Source organism: Spea bombifrons, chromosome 5 (assembly GCF_027358695.1).
Source record: "Spea bombifrons isolate aSpeBom1 chromosome 5, aSpeBom1.2.pri, whole genome shotgun sequence".
NCBI classification, from domain to species: domain Eukaryota; kingdom Metazoa; phylum Chordata; class Amphibia; order Anura; family Pelobatidae; genus Spea; species Spea bombifrons.
The window spans coordinates 34,830,589-34,855,998 of NC_071091.1; the positions used below are offsets into that span (position 1 = coordinate 34,830,589).

Here is a 25,410-nt window from a genome sequence, read left to right on the forward strand (position 1 = left end):
ACTAATCGGGGGACTTTAGAAGGCCCCCTGTGATGATACCACAAATATTGATGAACCTGAAGATACAAGCATTTTCTTAAAAGACCCATACATTGATATAGGTTTGTTGTCTAACCTTGCTTTCCTTAAGCACATAAGAACATTGGGTTCAAAAATAATAAAAACCGATTCTCTTGCAAACGTTCAAAAATGGCCTTGTCACTATAGCAACCAATGGAATGGTCTAAATAGACTTTCACCAGAGGTATGTTTTTATATATAATCCCCACAAAAGTTATTCAGCCTTATTATTAATCACAGAGCATTTCAAGGAAACAGGATTTATGAGACAATATAATGAGTAAATGCTACTTATATGATTCACCTAAACTCATTACAGAATAGCTTTATTAAATTCAAAGCTCTCTCTACTCTCTTGTGTAAGTCAAGGTTAATGGTGTTTGAGGTTCCATTCCATCGCCTTGAACACACATTGATTCAAGACTCTCATTGATATCTTAAGATTACAGGTTTAACCACCTGAGTGATAGAAAGACAGATGATCAATACATACCTAGAGAATACTGCTGAGTTTCTGTATTGTTACAGAGGATATTCAACAGAGTTACAGAGGATAGAGGACTTAATTTTTGTCCCAACTGGCTACATGGTTATTTTTAAGTATAGATTCCTTTTATCACTAAAATAGAAAAAACTATATTAGGTCTAGGAGAATCGTTATTGACAGCAGAGAATCCATTCACTTAACGGTGGTTTTGCTGTCAGTTCTTTTTAATTTTAATTAGGCAATGAATGGAAAATGCTTACTGAAAGCTACATTACACACAATACAGTCTATCTTTGCAATGGACATCCCTTATTAAAATAGCAGTATGGCAACAATGATTTGGATATCTGTGCTTTCAAAATGTGTAATCACAGCAAACACCAATTATTCAGAAAAACAGCTGCTTTGACTAAACTTGCTGGGAAAAATGCATTTGCATCCTTTATAGTTATTAACAAATTTGTGAAGGGAGTCTGCAGAATTCTCCCATATGCATTTGCCTCTTTTCTCAATCCCCACCTTACACGAGATGTGTTCAACGGACACTAAGCCACCAGACAGTTCTAGTTGTCGCTCATGCAGGAGATCCTGGGGGTCTAACGAGACACCCCACCCAAATGCCCGTTGCCCGACAGCTCCAAACACTCACCCGACCTGCTGTTCAGGCGGCAACTGCATGTGACCAGCCCCATGCTACGTAAGCATACAAACGTAGCATTCGGCCATGCGTATACAGGCATCGGCAGCGCTGATGTCATCAGGTGTCTGCTGGCCTTAAAGTGCCAGCACTGCCTTGTCTTTAAAGTACTTTTATATGCACAGAATTTTTGGGGATTCTTTAAAGAAAAGTCAGATACATTCATGAACCTTGAATCAGCAAGAATAATTGGGGCAATAGAAATGCTGATATGGTATGTTGATATAAAATTAAAAATAGCATCCAGTACCCTTGAGGGAAGGAGCAAAAGGGAACTTTGGGGGGTATTTCACAAGGTTATTTGCATCCAACAGTTTATTTTGCTATTTTATGAACTCCGTCATGACACTATCAATGTCACTGGCAAGATAGACTGTTGGACATACTAACATACATTAACTTGAAAGAGATGTGACTTTCCCAAAGAACTGTTCCATTTTACCACAGTTGTAACCATCATGATTGTGCTTTTAACTAACATTTCATTTAACAAAGGAGTATTAAATTGTAGATTTTGTTTATACCGCCATCAGCTTACCATTTTTTCTAATGTGCCCTGTTCTCCATCTGTTCCAACACTCTAACGCAATATATCAACATGCAATTTCACAGTAGGGATTTGACTGTTAAGGCATCCTTTCCCCTGGTGGAGCCATTGGAATTGCACTTATGGCTCCATTTGCATCTTAAACTCTATTTAAACTTTTTTACAATGATTTGAACAAGACATTAAGAACATATTTTCTGGTAATTCAAACCAAGGCACAAGAATGTAAAATGGCTTCTGCGTTCTTGTGGGGTGACATTCAAGAGTACTATGAAGGATGTATCTAATTCAGTGGCAGGACACTTTTATATGGCAGTGTCAGCCCTGTAGAAGGAGAGGTAACTACCAGGACCAAACTGCTGATCCCTTTAAGCCCAGCGGCCGCCTGAAAACTGGTGCAGGCGACAGCTGGATATGCACAGCCGAACGCTTTGTCTTTATGCTCAACTGTTGTGCAGCCAGAGGCTGGAAATGATCAGCCACATCCTATGTGAGCATAAACACTGCAGCACCTGATCTTCAGCTAGAGTATGGGGCATCGATGACCAGTAGCCCTCTAGGCATTTGCCTAATGTGCCACATGGGCAGTCCAGGCCTGGTACTAGTAAGATGAAATCTTGTTATAGTGTTCCGAAATACACATTACTGGTCTTATCAAACGCACATACATAAAAGCACTTTATTGATCATTGCATTATAATACTGTTCAAATTATTTGTTACATTACTTGTTGTATACTAAAAAACAAACGCTCTTTGGACGCAATGCGTATTTTTATGTAAGTTTATTCCACAAGTTTCTTACATGCATAAAACTTTTGTCAAACATGCTAATACTTAAACATGAATAATTATTTAGAAAGTGTAGCTCTATTGAGACTCCATTGTCGTTGATTCTTTGAAGCTTAAATGTAAAAAGCCTTTAGTCTGACTGATCCTGATATTGGTGCGATTGGAGATAAGGACAGTAATGTGTTTCATTCCACTATCACAGGATGAGAAGCGCTGTGCTGGAATTATAATTCCAGCCTGTGGTATGCCATTGAATTTAGCAAACTCAGAAGGCGTCATAGTTGCAAGAAGCCAGACTCAGATATCGACCACAAATTGCTGCATTTCACTTTCAAATGTCTTTGATGTGTTTTACTTTATTGCAGTCCCTCAGCCACAATTGCATGCAATGGTTTTGTCATTAATCTGCTGTAAATTAACCTTAATTTCTCTAGACCATTTGCCAATTTGATATGAGTGGGTGTTTTGGCCTGAGTATATCAAACGAGACATGATATGGATATTTATGAACAAGCTTGTTTAGACTTTTAGTTGGGTTTGCAATTACATATATATAAACAAAATATGTCCCCTAATTAAAGAAAAGCTTATGACTTAATTGTAATTACCATTTTAATTGCCTTTGTTTTTCGAAAGACATGTTATGTGAGCTCTTCTGCTAGTGACTATAGAAGTGGCATCTGCAATAGGGGTTGCACTACTTTATAAGAATATTAAGAAACTATTTAGGGCCCCAGTCATCTAATAGGCCCCTGGAGCTTCAAATTTAGGACTTTTACATGTGTAGTGCAGATTCCTTATGAAGTTATTTCATTATAATGCAGGTTTGTTTAATGTTAAATCCTAAATTTTGTGTTCATCGGTTGTATAAATTCTCTTAGTTAGGGCCATCAAAAACCTAGAGCTGCCCCTGATCCTGAAGAATGACCTGTTATATGGTCTTTTGGAAAACCTAATTTAAATAAATAATACGTAGATAACATTGAAGAGCTGATGGGGGGGTGCAAAAAAATATAGGATCTGCCCCGGGTGCCAAATACTCTAGGTACCCCCCTTAAAACTGGAAAATGCCTGTGCTACCCTTTATAGTTGTTTCATACATTGAGTACATTGTTTGCCAAATTGTGTTTTTGGTTTTCTGTATCTGAGCCTCTTGGATGGACACACCAGCAGTAGATGGGAGATAAGCACTAGTGTTTTCTTCTCCTGCAGACATCCATATGATCAGTGAAAATATAAGTGTACACTTGGAGAACTTGGAGAACAGAACATACCGTATTTGCTCGATTATAAGACGAGGTTTTTTTCAGAGCAAATGCTCTGAAAAATACCCCTCGTCTTATAATCGGGGTCGTCTTCTAATCAGACCTCAAATAGAGGTCTGATTAGTAGACTAAGATCCAGATCCCCCGCACCGCTGCAGGGGACCTGGATCCTCCTGTCGTCGCCCCCCCCCTCCCCACACACTTACCGGTGCTTCCGGAGGTGAAGTTGGCAGCGGGGGTTTGTATGCGTCCGTCGCAAATACCTTCCCCGACTGTCAGAGATTAGAGTTCCAGAGTTCCTGATCCCTGACAGCCGGGGAAGGTATTTGCGACGGACGCATACAAACCCCCGCTGCCAACTCCACCTCCTTCCGGCTGCCGCGGAATGAGACGTCAACCCGCTGCCCCGGCAATGCAGCAGGAAATTGGAAGCACCGGTAAGTGTGTGTGTGTGTGTGTGTGTGTGTGTGTGTGTGTGTGTGTGTGTGTGTGTGTGATGCCTTACACCCCTATATGCCACTCTGGCACTTAGGGGGTTAAAAGGCATATTATGGGGCAGAGTGGCATATAGGGAGGTATAAGGCATTTCAGGAGGCAGAGTGGCGTTAAGGGGGCATTTAATAGAGCACTCTGCCTCCTGAAATGCCTTATACCTCCCTATATGCCACTCTGCCCCATAATATGCCTTTTAACCCCCTAAATGCCAGAGTGGCATATAGGGGTATAAGGCATTTCTGGAGGCAGAGTGCTCTATATAATGCCTTTTAACTCCCTTAATGCCACTCTGCCTCCTGGAATGCCTTATACCTCCCTATATGCCACTCTGCCCCATAATATGCATTTTAACCCCCTAAATGCCAGAATGGGATATAGGGGTATAAGGCATTTCTGGAGGCAGAGTGGCACATAGGGGGTCAAAAGGCATACCATGGGGCACAGTGGCATATAGAGGGTTAAAAGGCATATCATGGGCCACAGTGCCATATTGGTGCGGCAAGCCTGGGGGCAGATGTGCGTAACTGGGGGGCAGGTTGGAAAATACAAGAAATAAAAACAAAAAAAAAATATTTTTCTCAATCATAGCTTTTATTAAAAAAAATAGTTTACATGAATTAACATTTACTGGTAAAACTTTTTTCCTTTAGGGTCGTCTTATATTCAGGCTTTTTCTTTTTTTCCTAAGTTAATATTCAGATTTTGGGGGGTCGTCTTATAATCAGGGTCGTCTTATAATCGAGCAAATACGGTACTTGGTGACCCGAAAATATTATATACACTTATATATTCACATATTCATTGCATACAATACCGTAATGCCATACTGACCTGTTTGTATGTTTGTTTTCTTGTATCCAAGTGTCACAATGAGAAAAGCTGGTTGTACTGTGATTATTGTATTGTTTGTTTAGCATGTTTATCCAACATAGGCTATATCCCAGGAGAAGGTTATAAACTCTACTGCAATGCAGATAATGTTGCCGCATGAAATGTAATTTTTCTTGCAGACTGTGATCAAGATTTACTGAGCATGCTCTTCTACATTGTACCTAAAATGCATTGGGTTGTTGACGCATCAGTTTTCTATTTTGCTCTAGAGACGGGGACAATAGATCAGGAGATCCATTCATACAACACTCCAGGATTCAGCGGCTGTCTCTCCAGAGTCCAGTTCAACCTAATTGCACCACTTAAAGCAGCTTTAAGGCCTAACAACAATACCCAGGTCTACATACAAGGAGAGCTTGTGGAATCCAACTGCGGAGCATCCCCACTTACCATCCCTCCAATGACTTCCAACACAGATCCCTGGCATCTCAACTCAGGTAGTCAAACCTGCTTGATTTGATATTGTGTATGTGATGATGCATGCATGTACATATTCATAAAAAGCATTCTGAGGGTTGCTTTATACAGGGACTCCAAATGACAGTTTTATAATTAAATGTCTCAAGTAGGAACATAGCACACCTAGTCATTATGTATTGGCAGATGGAAAGCTTTAAATTACCAACTAAAAATGTACTTCTAAACCAATGCATGCTCCAAGGACTCGCCACAGTAGTGTATTTTTAGACCTAAATTCCTTGACACAATAAGAGACAATGAAGTAAACGTAAAATAATTCACCTCAAATACCAAGCTGGGCATCACTGGAGTCTCTAATTCCAAAGATGTCAATATACAACAGAAACAATTTGCAGAAACACTTTCCCAACTGCGTGGTTGCTGTAGATGCAGTCAACTTTATGGAAAGTGTTTCTGTGAAGTCTTTATCTTTATTTAACAGTCAGCTCTTAGAACAGGTTTGCATGAGTGTATCACAGTATATAGCCGAAGACAAAACTCTGTTACTGGTATTTAAACTGCTGTTAATCTGCTTACAAACAATAATAATATAAGGTTGTTTTAGATGACCTACCAAATTGCAAAGGTGACATAGCCCTCAGGTTTTTTGAAATGTTTGGAAGCATGGTTAGAATTACACACATACGTCCGATGGATGCGATTTTCATTCAGATGTTTAAAGGGACAGAGTTTTTAATAGATGACAGGTCTAAGCATGAAACAAAGACAGGTTTGAAAAAGTTGAACAGTCAGAGGTTAATACTAGTGGTTGACTACTTTGCTTTCATATTAATAAAACAAAGCCACTGATTAAATATGGAAGCAAGATGCTGGCATGTAATAAAAGCGGAATAGGTTTAAGAGATCAGTATATAATTTTGCCACTTTATAAGTCAGTCGTTAAACCGCATCTAGAATATGCAGTGCTGTTTGGGCACCAGTACAAAATCAGACATACTGGAAATAGAAAGAGTTCAGAGAAGGGCTACAAAAATGGATTAAAGGATTCAAAATTTCAGCTTTGAAGAAAGGCTGTCCAAATTGTTATTGTCTAAGGTCGATACAAAGATCTTTTTGCAAATCTCTTTTTAAGTTGTACCTTCCACACAACACATGAGCATCCCTTAAAATTAGAAGAAAGGAGATTTCAGCTTAAACATAAACATAGAGAAGGTTCCTTTGCTCTTAGGGATATTAAATTGTGGAATAGACTGGCATCTGAATTTGTTTTAGCCAATTTAATCACATTTAGATGTCTTTCTATGAAGTGTATAAAGGATTTTCATGAGTAAAAGTAGATAAGATAATGTTGATCCAGGGTGAGTCTTCTTAATTTCTTCTGGATCAACTAATATGGGTTTGTGGAATGGTTGAACTTGGCGGACTATGTCTTTTTTTGCAACCTAATTAACTGTGTAACTATGAATATAATTTTAAAGGGATATTATATTTTGGTTGTCTTAGGCTAGGTTTCCACTTGGGCTAAAAACGCCCATAATAACGCCAATTCAGCCACATAGCGTTTTATTAGTGAAAAATCGCTGCGGCCAGATGTTAGCTGTTCTTCAATAGGAAATTGCAGAATGCCATATCCACTTGGCGTTTTTCTGTTTGGCGTTTTTTCAGTCCTCTTTGGCGTTTTTCTGCTTTTTTGGGCTCTGTGGCAGTTTTTCAAAATCGCAGCATGTTGACACTCCAATAGAAGTCTATGGGAGAGAAAAAACGCCATGAAAAAGCCATGTGGGTTTTGCCTTGGCGTTTTTTATGGCGTTTTTTTCCACACTTACAATGCAGAGGATGGACCCAGTATCTGTGTGTCCTACGAGAAATAGGCTGGAAACAAACAGTTTCACACAAAACAAAGTTCATATTGAATTTTACACCATTGGGAACAAACATGCCATTACAAACAAACCAACTGGATCCTGCGTGCCAAAAGCAACAGCAAACAATTTGCACCATCATTTGGGGTCAATCTTCCTAGAGGAGCAGACATTCGGAATAAAGCATGCCTTACAAACCACAGAAAAGAGACAAAAGGGTCCGCCGGGGCGTGTTTAAGTAGAACTCTACCAAGGAAATTACATCAGGAGGGGGCAGATACTTGCCATTTATCCTAATTCCTTTTAGCTGGGTGACAATTCTAACGTGTAAAGGCTGGAAAAACTGCCTAATGTCAAAAAAGCAATTTCCACAGAAAGGCTAAAACTCCAGAAAAAACGCCAAAACGCAGGTAAATGCAGTGGCAGTTTTCTTGGCGTTTTTCATCAAGAAAATAACGCAGGACAAAAACCCAAGTGTAAACCTAGCCTTAGTCTGTCAGCTCTAGTTTTGTCATACCCTTTGGATGTATGTATTATTAGTAGTGCTTCCAATTGTATTTCATTTACGTACAAAATCTTTGACAATCCCTATTTAAATGTTGCTGTCAATGACCAGAATTTCTGTCGTTAAAAGATCAAGTCTTGTATTCAATTAAAATATAGGCTTCCTGTTTTCCATTTCATAGCATCCCCACAACAAACTATTTTAGTTAGATCTTTTTCTCCCCCACATAAGTTTGTTCCCGACCTCTAAAAATCTAGAATCGATCCGATCAATGGTGCATCCATACCAATAGGACACGTGCTGTGTGTAACATCATATCAATGCTCTACTGATTGGGGGGTAAGGTATACTGATTAAGGGGTGGTCACATTGCCAAAGCAATATATAAATATAGAGGTGCACGCAAATTAAATAAAGAAGAAAAGGAACAGATAATTCCACAATGAGCAAAATACTTTATTGAGCACAATAATGCTACTAGAGCATAAATAAATATAGAAAAATCAATACATAAATGGCAGAAGAGCAGAAAATGCGGAAGAGATCCCCTTCCTAGGGGATCAATAAAGTAATTTGCTCATTGTGGAATTATTTCTTCCTTTTCTTCTTTATTTAATTTGAGTGCACCTCCATATTTAAATATTTCATTGACCTATACCTGTGAGCACAGGTTGGAGTGTTGCACTGTATTCTTATATATTTGCTTATTTTGTTATTTCTTGCTAGCTGGTGTGCCTTTTTCTGTATATTTATATGGCCAAAGCAACCAATGAAATCTTCCAGTGCAGAGCTACAATAATGTTTGCCTTCTGTTTCATTGATCAGAACGCAAGCGTTAATTCATCTCTTTGCCTTATCTGCCTTGACAATTGCATTAATTACAACGCGCACACCCATTAAGTAATTGGCCACATTATGTTAACAAGGCTTTCTTTATCGCGTCATTCATCTGCTGTTGTCTCAAAATAACTTTCTAGTCTCATGTTATTAATGTATCCAATATATGAAACGCATCTGGCGCAAAGAAAAACAGCTTAAGTTTAAAAAAAAATTGGACGATTTCCCAGGTGACAAATAAATATACAACTATAAGCGGAATACTGATGCCACGGTTTACAGCTTTATTTATTATTTCCCTTCTAGGAGCGAAGCTATGCCCTCAATACATTTCTTTTAAAAAGGAAATGGTTAAGATTTCTTTATTGGCTTGTGCTGATCGTAGCGACACTTTGCTTATGTTTCAGATATTCGGCGATGAAAGATCACAGATTACAGACCTTGGGGCAGATGATGTTTTTGCTCAATATTCACACTATAGTTTTTTCTATTAATGTTTGATTTATATTCAAAAGTGGGCTTTTGGTAGACCCCACCTTTAGTACCTTCCTGGGGTATTACTGCATTCATTCCAGATTTGAATTAGAATGCTGCGGTCACAACAATATGGCCTTACTTTGTACTCTGAAGAAACCTACAATAACGTGAGGCTAAAGGGATTTTCAAGTTATGTCAGCCCCCTGCTGAATCCAGTGAAAGACCACCCTAGGGATGAATTATCAACCTTCTGTAGCTCTTGAATACAAAGCCTGCATGAATGAAGCAAGGGGCCAAGCTTTCTCGAAATCTTATTGAGAGGCTCTCAGTTCTGTACAGTTCATGCAAAACCGTTTCCACACATCTGATCAAAGGCTATTTTACACTGTGGGGACTTTAACAAAAGCATGATTAAAGGGACCCATTACGCTTTAGCCCACACTTGCAGGGAACGGTAACACCTGCTGAGACTCTTGTGATACAGTAATATCCATTATCATCAAATCGCCTATAAAACATTGCATGCGCTCTTTAGATAGAAGACCTTTATATCTGGCATGTCTGCATACAGTAGATACAAGGATCCAGATACTATATATATAAAATATGCTTGCAGTAACTCATTTAAAACATATAGTATGATACAATAACTTACAATACCACTAGTTATTTTAGATTGTTATTGAATGTAAGACGGTGTTGGAACTATATAAGTGAAGCAGCGAGAGCACTGGTCCTCACTCGCTTCCGGTAGTATGAACATGGATACATTGCCAGAGGCCAGATGGAGTTTATCCAGCCATAACTAATAAAGAGTGTAGGGCTGCAGTAGGGCTTGGTGTCTAGACTCGTCTAGCCTTTCTTCATAGTTGAGTTTTTCAGTGTATAGTTATTGGCGAGTCACCCCGTTATGAGACATAAGGGTTTAGCTTTACATTTTTAACAAATCATTGAAGAGCCACACACTGCTGGTAAGAACATTCATTGATTTCCTTGGCATGACTGTGATTACTGAAGGCAACTTTCACTGTAGACGCTAGTCCTCTTAGCTTAACTGATTAGCTTTTTTTGTGATTGCAGCAATAACGACGGAAGAAGAGCAGAATGTGATTTACTAAATAGATTTTTCTCAGCAGTTTTCAGTAAATAACATAGCCCAAAGGACATATTGATTGCAAACATGCTGGTTCACTATTATAAAAAAGGGACACAAGGGGTAAAGGCGTAGGAGTTGACTTAGTTTACATTGATGACAAAATATTTGCTTTTCTAACACAATTGGACTATATTAAAGGTGTTTGTTTTTTATATAAAGGTGAATAAACTAAACACAGTTGTGGTAGTCACACTTGCAATGTTTTTTTCTAGTATAAATCAGCAGATTACTGGTATGTATAAAATAAAAAATATAGTTTAAATTGGAGCCACTGATCATTGCTAGCTAGGTCTACTGATAGATGACAAAACCAAGATTCTTTACATATCGTGAAGTATATGGTATGTTATTAAAGTACATTATACAATAAGTTAAACATCTATGAAGAGTACTCATAATGTCATTCCCGCACTGGCTTTTGCGCTTTTACTGGGAACCTGAGACGCACTCCGTTAGCTGCACTCACTTGTATTAAGCAAATGGGACACAAATGTTCAAATAATTCATCTAAAAAGCCAAACTGATTTTGTCCAATTTGAGGCATAGCAACTACCAACACACGTAAATCCATACTGCTATTCTGATATACACAGACCCACTCATAAGGATACCGACACACTCTTGCCTCATACGCCTTAATATTTCAGATGGTGTTGGGGGCATTGTTAGTGGCAGGGCAAGGTGCAGGACCATTCACATACCTTACCTGTCCAGCTACCATGCATTGTGCTGAGACAAAATACTGGCATATGATGACGTGTCTTATGACACTGCTTTATAAACGTTACATATAAAGCTCTACCCTGCCCCACAATATTTACCATTAAGCAACTGATTCTTCTAGGGTATATTTTAATTGGATTCCTACCTTTGGATTCCTGCTTTATAATTAGCATATGATCCATGTCAGCAGAAATGGTTCAGTAACACGATTGGCATTTTTTAAACTATTGTGAGCAGCATATTTAGATTCTGAGGTTATGAGAAAAACGCCAAGCCTGTTCTCCATCCCTGACACCAAGTTACTAAAAAAACCATAAAGACTACCAGTGTGGACTCCATTTTTGTGGCATTATAATATTGTTACTTTAAGTAATTTCAAACACCACATTTTTGTTTATTCTTCCAATGTTTACTGATGCATTTACGGATCAACCAGACCCATCATATGTTTGGATGAGACAGGAGCTCAAACATGCAGATAGAACCATATTACCATAATCTTAAGGTTTATTCACTAAGGTTGGCAGAAGAGTAGCAGTTTCATCTCATTAATGTCACTTTGGGGTTCTGTTCAAAGTAAACAGGAGACTTGTATTCAGCTCCTTGACTTCACTATACATTATGAAGAGCCATCTGCAGAGAGCTTCTGATGCAGGAAGAGCTTGGCTAGCCTTGTATAATGTGTAGTTAAATATGAGAGATTTCTTCAAAGTCTCACACCCTGAATTATACATTATACAGGGCCAACTCAGCCCTTCTGGCTGAAGAAACCTGCCAGGGTTGGCCCTTCGGAATGAATAGAGAAAATCAATGTTATTTCTCAAAAGTCTCCTTACTGATTGAGCAACATAGCTTAGCCACCCTTGCAAAAAATTACCCAGTGATCACTCTTTATAATGCACAGCGATTTCAGGGAGAAGAAACCACACATCTCCCACTTATCCTATCTCCCATTAGCTATCCTGGCTATGTTTTGCTAGACCTGGATTTCTAAATAATGAAGTGTAAGCCTTTTTCTTCTTAACAGGTGTAGTATAAGCACAAATCATCAAAAATAAATGGATGCCGTAGCTGTACCCATCACAACTAATAAATCATTATCTAGTTTGAGCAAACCAATTTATAAAGACATGACTTACACCACAGGGAGCTGAGAATGTAATGTTGAAGCACTACGTAAGCAGATCTTACAAAACTGCTTTGTGTATATGGAAATACACTGGCCAAATACTGCTTTACAATACAGCTACAGTAATGAGCTGGACCTTTGCTTGTCGTTTCATGTAGCTGCTGATGTATGGATACTCTTTACACAGATTTATATGCCACGTACAAGGGAACTTGCATTCCAAGGGGGGAGTAAGCACACCTAGATACCCCAGCCACAAGAGGGCCCCAAACACTTTTGGAAAATGAATCATTAAACACACACTGTCCCATAGACATCCACTTGTAAATCCATAGAAGTTATCAAGCCGTTGTGTAAATGTTGTCTCTATGTTGGTTGTTATTCTAGGCTGCCAGGTGGCTGTATATGTAGAAAAGTAAATATACAACGCTTCTGATACTGGCAGTGGGCCCTGCATCTACCCCCATCACTAATCCTTCCATGAGATGTACTTTAAGCACAAAGGTCACTGATGCTCTCATGTCTTAAAAGTGGGGAAAAATAGTTTGTGATATAACAGTCTGAGTTGTATGATGAGGTGGTGGAGTCAGCTGGAGCACAAGCCAATTGGAAATTCACCCCTTGGAAATGCAGGTCCCTGTGTTTCTTGGAGGACCCACTGCCAAAGGGAGAGGAACAAGGGTGAGGGTAGGGTTAATGGCACTTGGGTGCAGTATTTATTTAGTGCCCCCATTCTGTAACTAACACCCACATACTTAATCTAATATGATACAATTGCACATACATACATACTCTCTCTCTCTCCTCATCTCCTCCCATCTCACAGTGCACTAACATACACACACTTTAATACCCTACACACTCATACTAACACATACATTAACACACACCCTACCATCATACAGTAATATACACACATTGGAAACACCATATGTTTGCACATACTAACATCATACACATTCAAATACATATACATACTAACACCATACACTAACACACACTCACTTTAGCACCTGCCAGTTAAGCCAGTTCTGTCTCATTCTTTTACCTCCTACAGTGCAGCAACAGTTTGTCCAATCTTGACAGTAAGATCAGGTTTCTCATCTTGTGTAAATTGAGTGTTACACGGATGTGTCCCAGTAATAATAGTATAGATTTGATGCCACCTCATAATTATTGAAGTTATTAGAGGAGAATCCAACTCTATTTCCAGCTGTCAGGATATTGAGTCTCTAAGGAAGCAAAGTGCATTAGAGTATAACAGTCAATGCACCTAAATTAACTCCTCCATTCTATGTTACCGTAGCATCAAGGAAAATGCAGTGCAAGGAGTCAATACAGTCTAATCAACAGTGGGTGACCCATCCTCTCCTCCATGTCTCTAAAATTAGATGGTCATCTCCTGTTCCTCATACCCCAACCAACATGTTAAGCGTTCATTAGAATTCATCCACTACTGGCTACATAGGACATTTATTGAGATATGGTTTCATATCTGCCAAATATAAGTTCTATGAATATGAGCAATCATTGTTTTTCAAAAAGGTAACATAGCCTCATGATCCAGGCAATAAGTGCACTAAGAACAGGGGCATTGTTGCCACAGGGACAAATTATGGTATGGAGTTAGAATATGAAGCAACAGACGACTGATGTTAGGGACAGACTAAGCAGGGCTGGTGCAAGGATTTTTGCCAACTTAGGCAAAAGATAATTTTGCCACCCCTTGGTTGCACACCTAGTATCCTACCCATGGGGGTGAAGTCATTTGAACCCATCTTACACATGACCTGCCCCCCTTCCAAGTTGATGGCCTAACTCTCCAGTCCACCTTCGTTACAAAATCCAGTAGCTGGAGCCTTGATGACTTATATATATAAAAAGCAGTCTCGCTCTTTCTGGGTGTCAGGATAGTTTCTGGAAGCTCGCTCATTAAGAGTGACACCTCTTCCTCTCCTCCCTCTGGTCCTCTTCACTGTACTACACCTCTCTTTTCTTCCCCATGTAGTTCGGGAATAGGTCAAATAAACAACACAGGGAAACGCAACAGTGCATGTATAGATCAACTGAATAAGACATACAAACCCTGTATTTGCAAGTATAGAGTAAATAAATAACACATGGAAACACAGCATTGCAAGCACACAACACCCGTCTCTTTGATCCCACCTTCTCATTATCTGTCCTCCACTTTTTCGTTATCTCTTCTTTCTGTCTTTCTCCCTTCTCCTCATCACTCATCTTCTCTCTTTATCTCTTCACTTCTTTATCTCCTTTCTTTTATCTGTCCCATTTGAACCCATCACTCATCCTCACTATCTCCCCCCTTTTGCCCTATCTCTCCCTGTATCCATCATTATATCTCCCCTTTCTTCCCATGTCTATTCTTTCTCATTATCCTCCATTCTCACTATATATCCCCTTTTTCTCAATATCTCTCCATTTTCTTACTATCTATCCCCATTATCACTATCACTTACCTTACTGCTTTGTTGTGGTGCGTGCAGCTTCACTGCCGAGCACCAGGATATGATGTCATTATCCGGAGCTCAGCATCAATCAACGGCGCAGAGAGGCAGAGGCCTTGCCCTCCCACCACCGCAGTCCAGTCAGCCAAAGAGAAGGAGTCCCCATGTAGATCTGCGCTTTAGGCCGGTGCCTACCTTGCCTGTAGATAATGACGGCCTTAAGACTAGGGATGACTAAGCGGCCCTGGCACTTTAACACCAGCGGTTGCCAAATTACATATACATACGGTGGTCACACACTAAGTATAAGTAAGTATACAGCCCTGTCGCCAAAGCGGCATTTGCATAGTGTTCCAGATGGCCAGTCCAGGGCTGACACGTACATAATATCTTTATATATGTATTATCAATATTTCGCAATGTGTCTCTTATTTAATGTGAAAAGCTATAGAAGAGTATGGCCTACATGCACAATTTCTAAACTGTTGGCACAAGTGTCCAAATTCTTCCAAGGATATCAAGCAGTTGAAACTCCCAATAGACAAATTAGTTCATAACTGACACGTCACATCAGGGATCATTGTATCATTGCTTAATTATAAATAATTGTATTAACCTTGTCTATTTTTATTGCAGAGAATGCTGAGTTTCCAAACAACGAAGGACAGGCCATTAAAGATGGGGTGAACAGGAACTCTGCCATTATTGGAGGTGAGACATTTTTTGGGGGGTGATCATATTTCACCTTTTACAAGCAGTACTAGAAAAGGTATACACATATAATTACACTGTATTAAAAACCATGTCTCATCCTTTGTTGATAGTTGTAAAGCTTCTAAATCCCTTTTTAACAGTCTAAGCCTGTCTTTAACCCCTTAAGGACTAGTGCTGTTTTACACTAGAGGAGTGGAGCAATTTTCATGTTTTTACTATGTCTCTGTTTACCTGTTAAGTCCCTCTTAATTAATGCATACAGCCTGATCTCCCATTCATCACAATAGATTTAACCATGTCAGTGCCAAAACCCCATGACATTCTTAGTTCTGAAAGACCAGTTTTTCATGGCATATCCCCTACGTCGCTGGTCGTTAAAGGGGTTAAGGCAGGATAAAAGGTTTGGTTTTCTTAGGGCCTAAGCACAGTAACACAGCTAATGTCTTTTGTTCTGAGCTTAGTTGGTGGGAATGGAAAATAGGTTGAAAATGAGAGAGATAAAGGAGAGGATGTTGTGGCGGAAAGTTAGTACAATGGAGGGACAGAGGAAAAATAGAAGCGTGGAAGTGGACTCATAAGCAGAGTCCTATCAAGTCCCTCTTTTGCTTCCTGCTCATACAATAATACCAAAATATACTAAAGAACTATCAAAAGCAAGCAATCTCAAAACCAATTATCTGTTTTGCAAAAAGCTCATGTTCAGATGAAATATCTTGCTACCATTTCACTGCTACCATTTCACTGTAGAATAAAATGTTAATATTGTGCACAAGCAAATAATTTGTTAGAAAATTATTAACAACATTGATTTGTTTGACTTTTCAGTCAGACTTTTCAGAGTACCATCTTGCATGATGACTCGATTAATAGAGGCTCTATTGACACATTTTGATGAGTACTGCTGAGCCCAGTGAAATTTGGACAATGATGTATCCAAAAAGAAGGCATACATTTCTGTGTGTTCATATACAACTTAATTATGTAGCATGTAGAACACAGTCTCTCCACTGAGTGATTAACAGAAAAAGGTCACAATATGGGGCTTCTCATTTTTTTATTTGGATTTACTTTGTCAGCATGTACTTAATCTTTCTATGCTTTTAACAAGATAAAAATGATGGTTTATGACACTTATCGCCTTTGCCGGTGTTTTATTGTTTGCAGGAGGTAAATGGACCAGTCTTTACTCAAAACGCTATAATGTAGTCAGTACCCAACCTAACAAATGCATCAATGTACGTGTCTCTGTGATTACGGACGAGAATGATTTCCTTTGCTAGGAGACATTGAAATTAACTTACAATCTATAGATGGTGTACTGCAACCAGGTCTAGATAGATAATATGATAGAACCTCAGATTGTGTTATTTTTTAGAAGACAAGAAATTCTTTAAAAACAGAAGAATCAGGAACGGCAGAATAGATTTGATCTTTGTTAAGTACTCTATTACCGGAAGTAAACCATTATACATATACAGTGTAGAAGAATGCACTGATTGCATCTATAAATATGTATTGACCCATGTTTCCCTGATAAATGTACATATCAAAAATGTCCTGTCTACTTTAATAATTTAATGCACTTTTCTTTTCCTCTTAAGGGGTCATAGCCGTGGTGATCTTCACTATACTCTGCACCCTAGTGTTTTTGATACGCTACATGTTTCGCCACAAGGGGACCTACCACACCAACGAAGCCAAGGGAGCCGAATCTGCCGACACCGCCGACGCAGCCATTGTCAACAATGACCCCAACTTCACAGAGACAATCGATGAAAGCAAAAAGGAATGGCTGATCTAAGTGGGCCAGAAGACTTAAAGAGAGTTGGTTTTGATGGGAGTTGGGTGGGACCATGTATCTCACTCAAGGTCAGCTTCAGGTTCCCCCTAACAAGATCAGCACCTCTGCAGGCCCTAAGGGGCACCCAGTATATACTGACTATAACAAGAAAAAAACTTTGAGAGGCATTTGAAAGTACCTTTTTGTTTACTTAAAGATGGATTTTGCTGCCATTGTTTATCCCTGCCTAAAAATTTAAATATCAGCTTTTAGAGTTTCAGCATTGGTTCACAATTGTCAGTAATATCTATTTTTTGTGCGTGTTTAGAGGCATTCTAAATACTAAATAAAAATAAAGGGCCTCTTTTATATAATTTTCTAAGCCCTTAGAATGTTAGAATTTCTGTCTTAATTATACCAACATAGATATGTATGTTGTGTGTTCATATATACTATATATGTTTAAGCACGCAACATGTAATTCATAGTTTTGCTTCCCCTTTATTCTTAATATAACAGGGTTTACTTGTCATTGCATGCATTGGCACTGCAGTAACTCCAAAGGGTGAGGGGTGGATCATTGCAACAGGGAACGAACATGCCAACATTGATATGCCATTCCTATATTCTAAAAGCTGAGGAAACATGCTATTAAAGACAAAATTGGTAAAATGGTATACTAAGGAAATATGGGAATGTATATGTTAAAATATATTGCACTGAAATAAATTAGGTGGGTTTTTTTATGTATATGTAATATAGGTTCATTGTATATTACTTGACACATAGACAACATAAAACGTTAAGGGAGATAATACATTAAACAAGAGAAAGCAATCCTTTGGCACTGACTCTGTTGAATGATTACAATTTGACACGTTAGAAATGGAAATGAACCTTATAGCCTAAATGTATTAAATTGTGTACCGCTATTTTCCCATTCCACTGAACAACAATAAAAATTCTTAAAAAATGGAAACCATTACACCAACATATAAAAGCACAGTGGATGGCCACCAACATTTCTAGCATACTGCTTATTCCAGTGCTTGATTTAAGCAGTTAAGTATGGATTGGATGATCTGCCTTTCTATTTTGGGTCCCATTAATTTGTTATTTTTGGGAGGGGGGGTGTTGGCTTGTATCCCACACTTTATTTTACTGATCTTTGTAGTCACAACCTTTTTCTGGAACTGACCATTCAATTTTATTCTTAGTAATTGGAAGAAGGAGGCCATTCTTTTATATATAAAAAAAAATGAATCATGTGTCTTTGTGTCAATGTAAAAATAGTGTGTTGCCTTATTTATTCTTCTAATAAAAAATATAATCACTTTTTAAAGGGACATTAACATGTCAAAATATCAGGTGTTTCTAAATATGCTGTACTCTCACAAATATTTGTAATCAATGAAGCACCAGGTGATTGAGCAATGCTTTGTAATGTTTCATGTATCTCTATAATGTTCTCCGGACTAAAATTATCTCCAAACCCAGAATGTATAGGAGAGAACCCATAGGGTGATTTTGTCTATTTAAAACAATATATTTTTTTAAACACATTAGACTCTGTAATTTAAAAATTGCAAAAATGTTATATTTAAATTGGCAATCACTCTCTGATTAGAGCCCTGACATGTTCTGTGCATGGTTCTTGTGCATTTTATTTTTAATCAGGTACCAGAGGTGCGCTTACTGAAAGAAAGTTTTTAACCCTATGAGAGTACAGTATGTTTAAAGGCACATGAACCAACATTTTTAGGTTTTGTCGCAATTACGGATAGTTATAGCTTTGAATATGTAAGTTTTAAGGAATTGTATAATCCTGGTGATTCTGGTGAAATTTACAAGAATAAGATCCACAAACAATCATAATGTGAAACTCCATGGATGAAACTGTATAATTGACTTGTTCTAGAATAAGAGGATCCTTAAGTAGAAGAACACAAAACATTACAAAGTTAAACCTTCCTAGGGGTCATCGGGTTTCTTTCTTTATTTCTTTGCAAGAACAGAAGCCATAGAAATCACAATGTTGCCCAAATTAATGCATGCAGGGGGTTCTTACATTAATCCTTCCAACAAGTAGGATGAGACGTGAAATGGTAGTTAGGCTGTTGCTTGTTTAGATAATAACACAAGACACAAGTGGCTGTGAAAGCACACATAGTACACACAAACTGTGAAATCTACAACCTTGAAGACAAAGCTGTTTCTCTATTTCTGAAAACACATTACAATTCAGTGTTAATAATTTAGTTTAATTGTGTCATCAGCAGATTTCAAACTAAGGGTTAAGTCTTGCCAAACTGTAGCAACACTAGAACATCCAGTAAGAAAACAAATACAAAATATTACAGTATGTCAGTAAATGGATTACTACTTTATTCATATATTGGATTATGTGACTTAATTATTATGTTATGTTACATTTAATGAAGTTAATTAAAGAACAGAGTCCTTAGTCTGTATGTCAGAAGGGTTAAATAAGAGGAAGGAGAAACGGATATGACTAAAACATAGATACATTTGATTTGATTAAAGTAGTAAACTGGCTTTTTAATTTCCTTTAAGGTATACAGAAAATGAGTTCTAAAGTTTTAATATATAGTTATCTATATGCCCTATACACACACATATACATACATACATATATATGTATATGTATGTATGTATATATGTATGTATGTATGTATATATATGTATGTATGTATATATATATATATATGTATGTATGTATATGTGTGTGTATAGGGCATATATACATATATATGTATATATATATATATGTATATATATATATATATATATATATATATACTGTGTGAATAAAATACATGTAAATGCCTTAAAAAATTATCTGTAATTTTACCCCATAAAGCAAAAGTGGCCATTTTGAATGTTGGGAGGTAAGCAATACTAGAGAATGCTGCAGGAAGCAGTCAGGAAACAAAATGTTGATATAAATCAGAAGAGCCTAAAGCTGACTATATGACGTGTCTGCGTTTTATTCCGCCCCATGGGGTTTTTAAAAACATTTGAAAATAAAGTAGAAAAGAATGGGAAGAATGTTCAGATGATAATGTATCTCAACAGCTTAAAAGCTTTTTAAAAGTCTTAGTAACATATTTTATAAGTGAAAAAAACAGAAAAAGGGTGCCCAATGTGACCAAAAGAAATTGAGTTTTGCAATGGGAACATTAAACGCTTTGAGTACATATATCTTATCCCATTAGGTGTGTCAAAATTATTAACATACACGCCGTTTGTATATTTTTGTTAATGTCAAATGCATACTAGTTACCATGACAATTTTCTCAAGAACTTAGCAGCCGCCTTTAGGTGTAAATATAGTTTATAACCAAAGTCAGATTTTAGTATGGTTATCAAATAACTAGGAGAATTTGTAATGTGTAAAAATTAACACATCTAGGCAGCCAAATAACTGTGAATTTACACTTCATTCCAAACAAAAAAAACATAATAAACTGTAATATTTAGTAACTTGGTCACTAATCACATGTTTCGTTCATTATATATATTTATATTTATATTGCCTGGGTCTCTGGGTTACTCTCCTATTTTCCCAGGGCATGGGGGGCGGCGTTTAACCACGCCCACTCCAAAACCTTTTAGTGTTATCTGCAACTAGACCCACCCTTGCCAGTGTCTAGCCCTGCCCCTTGTGAAGCCACTCCCCTTGTGAAGCCACTCCCTTAGAAGAGGGAGAGCTCCAGGTAGTGTGCCCTGAAAAGTTCCCGGGAATGGGTATAATTCCCAAATCTGTTGCTCTTCTTATTAACATACCTTTTTTGTTTATTATGATGTAATAGTGCCACAAAAATGTGTATACATACATATCTATTTTTCATGTATAAACTAAAGTATCTCATAGGTTAGCAGTATTGTTCAGGCAGTGTTTGTTAAAGCAGGGTAACGCTAGGAAAGTAACACAGGAGGATGTATAAATACCCCAAATCAATGGCCTGTTACTTGCATGTGTTATCATAAAAGACTTATTGTCACAGGATAGCTGTTCTTACTACACAGTTTTTAAGGCTATATGTACCATCATTTTGAAATGAAAAGCTTGTTTTTAACCATCTTTTGTGTATGGGATATCCAAGGCTTTCTTTAATTACAATATTTTATTTTGCAAAAAAAACTGCCTTACCCATTGGTTTTCACTTCCCACAATATTTTTTGTCACCTAGTGCTATTTGTTTTTCTGTTCTTCCATTTAACGTGAATCGGCAGAGGTTACATGTTGAACGGCAAATGATTTCAGAGGTGGACTCCATGTTTTTCCAAATTTTAAATAAAGTTTCTAAGAGACGACGCATGTAACATGAATGGGACACGGAACTTATTGTATGTATGCCAATTGCCGAATATTCTTTGTGAATGTCTTTTCTTTTAAATAAAGATTCTATTAGAAAACAGATTGATAAATAAAAACAAATGATGAACCAAAATGGTTTAAAAAATAAAGTTATTTGTGGCTTTCTTTTCTGTCCTGAATAAGGTATTTAAGTGATTTAATACTGTTTTGTAACACAATGGGATTATTAGAATGGATGTACCAGAAAAACACTATAAAGCAAAGTGGGATGGTTGCCCAGTCTGCAACACATATACAGAAATAGTACTGTTATGTTAGCCCACGGCTAAAATGTAATTGCCTGCCATAGTCACGTCCAATATGGAATTTGCTATTCCTTTTGATGTACAGTGACGTATTCCAGCCTAGGATGGCAGGCCCATGAAGGTGGTAGTCTCTCTGTCACAAATCTGCCCCCTTGAGTCAATAACACCCCTAGTGTGCCTCTGCTAAAAAGGACTGGTTACAACTGAGGTCTCTAATCTTACCCACCAGCCAATTTTCAATATGGAGGACATTGTTGAGCTGGCACAGACTCCCTGGTATACAGCAAAACATACCTTTAGACATGACTCACAATACTGGCAAGCAGAATATGTAATTATCTAGGCACTGGCCCTAATCATACACTTATACATGTATATGTACTTATACATTGGGTTTTACCAGAGCCGGCCTTAGGTGTTCTGGCGCCCTGTGCGGACTACTCCTCTGGCGCCTCCCCATCCCCCAAAAAAGAAAGGAAAAAAATCTTGTAACAAACAAATAGCTTTCATTAAACAAAACAGCTAATCTGCTGTAACAAAAACATTTTTTTAAATATTGAAAATTAGACCCCAGAAAGCATTTCCTTGGGCCCTGCTCCACGCTCCCTAGCATGCAATCACCCCCTCCGCTACCACACCAAAAAAAAATTGCCACACTGACTGCAGATTAGGGGAAGACTGAAAATCACGTGTTAACTCAGCATCGAAGGTATAGATCAAATAAACAGAATCAGACATACAAACCCACTATTTGTAGGTATACAATAATAATGTATGGAAACAGAGCGTACCAGATATAGATCAACAGAATAACACACACCCAGCTTTGCAGGTATAAATTAATTGGAATGCACATATAAACTCAGCATTAAAGGTATAGATAACCCCTAAATTACAGGCATAGATCAAAGGTTGCACACCCCAAAACCAGCCCTGGTGTCCACATTGCCCACATAGAACCTAACCAGCACCCAGATTACACACATATTACAGCCCAGCCTGAGCCAACTTTGTCCCCAAACAGCCCAGTGTAAGACATCTTTGTCGGCAAACTATGTACCACCCCCTCTTCTCACTATCCATCCCCTCTGCCACTTCTCACTATCTACACCCTCTCCCCATCTACCCCCCTTCTTATCTGCCCCTTCTCACTATGTACGCCCTTCTCAGAATGTACCCCCACTCTCCCTTTCTCACTATGTTCCCTCTTCCCCACGTCTCAATATGTACCACCTCTACCTCTTCTCACTATCTACCCCTCCCCTACTTCTCATTATCTAGCCCCTCTCACTATGTACCCCTTCTCCCCCTTTATCACTATCTATCCCCTCTGCCCCTTCTCACTGCCCCCCCGTCTGCCCCTTCTCACTGTCTACCACCTCTGCCCCTTCTCACTATCTACCACTACTGCCCCTTCTCACTATCTACCACCTCTGCCCCTTCTCACTATCTACCACATCTGCCCCTTCTCACTGCCTTCCCCCCTCTGCCCCTTCTCACTGCCTTCCCCCCTCTGCTCCTTCTCACTGCCTCTGCCCCTTCTCACTATCTACCCCCTCTCCCTACTTCTCATTATCCTTGCTAACTTTGTTGTCGGCGTCCGTCTTCCTGCTCAGCCGCGGTGCACGCTTCACAGCTGAGCACCGAAATATGACATCATAGTCCGGCGCTCAGCAGGAAATGCTGGCACCGCGACGGAGATTGATGCCTTGCGTAGGAGTGAGGGGCGCGGAGCGTTTGCTGAAAACTTCATGAGCGACCGCTCGCCGCCCCTGTTTCTCCTCTGCATTAAATAAAGTTTAAAAAAAATTTAAAAAATAGATCTTTCAATTCCTGACTCCCAGGCAGGCGCCCCCGCTGCCACGGCGCCCTGTGCGGTCACACACCCATAAGGCCGGCCCTGGGTTTTACATCAGATACATAAATGTAAAGGCATTGTATGCCACCAGTGCTTTCTGCTACTATTCTTTATTGCATGTTTCTTATGTATAGTGGCAGCTGTTGCCAAATAGGGTAACAGGAAGAAACGGGACAGCTGGGGATTAAAATCAGCCCTGGTGCTTTAAAGCCAGGGCGATCTTTATTGCAGGGCAAAAGGGGTAGCTGTCCCTTGAGCCCGCAGCTGCAAACCCGCAATCACTTCCGCAGGGGCCTGCTAATTACCGTCTCTTGTACTGCCAAGGGGACGCAGGAACCCAGCGGAGTCACGTCACATACGCCACATGACCCTTCTGCGGGCCTGCTTCTGCATCTGGGTGGTAAAACAGAGATTGTTCGCGCAGAGTGCGAGCAACACAGAAGGAAACAGCGGGCCCCTGCGTAAGTCTGCGAGCGGCACAAAGGCATCTGGAATTCAGGTAAGGGGATGGGGGAGGCTGTATGAATGAGTATGTGGGATTGAGGGAAAGAATGAGTGAATTAATGATTATCTGAATGAGGAAATGAAAATGAAATGAGTATCTGAAGGAGTGAATTAATATTTATGTAATGTGTAAATGAGTATCTGAACAAGGGAATCAACATGAATGAGTGAATGAATATCTGTGAATAAATATCTGTGAATGAGTGAATGAATATATGTGAATTAGTAAATTAATATGTGTGTGATAGCATGGATGTACAAGTGGCGGGGCATGGCACAGGGAGGCTGTTTGGGGGCAAGAAGACACAGGGAGGCTATTCAGGGGCAAGATACCACAGGGAGGCAGTTCAGGGGGCAAAGGTGCCACAGGCAGGCTTTTTTGGGGGCAAGGATGGCACAGGCAGGCTATTTTGGGGGGCAAAGATGCCACAGGCAGGCTGTTTTGGGGGGCAAAGATGCAGCAGGCAGGCTGTTTTGGGGGGCAAAGATGCCATAGGGAGGATGTTTGGGGGAAAAGATGGCAAGTCTTATGCTTCCAATCTGGGTGCTAGGCAGGTCCTGTGGATGTATTCTGGGTGCCAGGGCTGATTTGGTGGCTGGGTGGCATAAATGCACAATATGGGGCTGGCTGGGGGCAATACGCAAGGGTGTGTGGATCATTAATCACAAGGGGGTGCTGGCTGGGGCATCACATTAATCAATACTAAAGGGGGTCATACATACACAATGGGGGGCTCACTGGAGTACGCAAATACATGTGGGGGCTGGAGGCATCAATACACAAGGGGGGAGCTGGGGCCATCACATAAATCAATACCAAAGGGTATTGTGCATGTCCTGTGTGAGTGTTTGGGTGTCAGTGTGGCAGAGCCTGTCCTGGTGTGTGTGTGTGTTTGGGTGTCGGTGTTGCAGAGCCTGTCCTGGCGTGTTTGGGTGTCGTTGTGGCAGAGCCTGTTCTGGTGTGTTTGGGTGTCGGTGTGGCAGAGCCTGTTCTGGTGTGTTTGGGTGTTGGTGTGGCAGGAAAAGTAAAGGTTTTGTATTTACTCTGTTTCAATCTGCATATTTTATTAAAAAGGATTATTTGCACTAAATTGTGA

General features: G+C 39.2%; 1 protein-coding gene across 1 annotated transcript in view; it reads left to right on the top strand.

The window, feature by feature from the left end:
* CNTNAP2 (contactin associated protein 2) overlaps positions 1-18,266 on the top strand; it is a 650,026-nt gene extending 631,760 nt beyond the window's left edge. The window contains exons 22-24 of the mRNA XM_053467334.1: positions 5,443-5,670; positions 15,447-15,521; positions 17,126-18,266. Coding sequence (XP_053323309.1) covers positions 5,443-5,670; positions 15,447-15,521; positions 17,126-17,325 — 503 coding nt within the window. The 3' untranslated portion in view covers positions 17,326-18,266. The remainder of the gene's footprint in view (positions 1-5,442; positions 5,671-15,446; positions 15,522-17,125) is intronic.
* Positions 18,267-25,410: the final 7,144 nt, after the last annotated feature.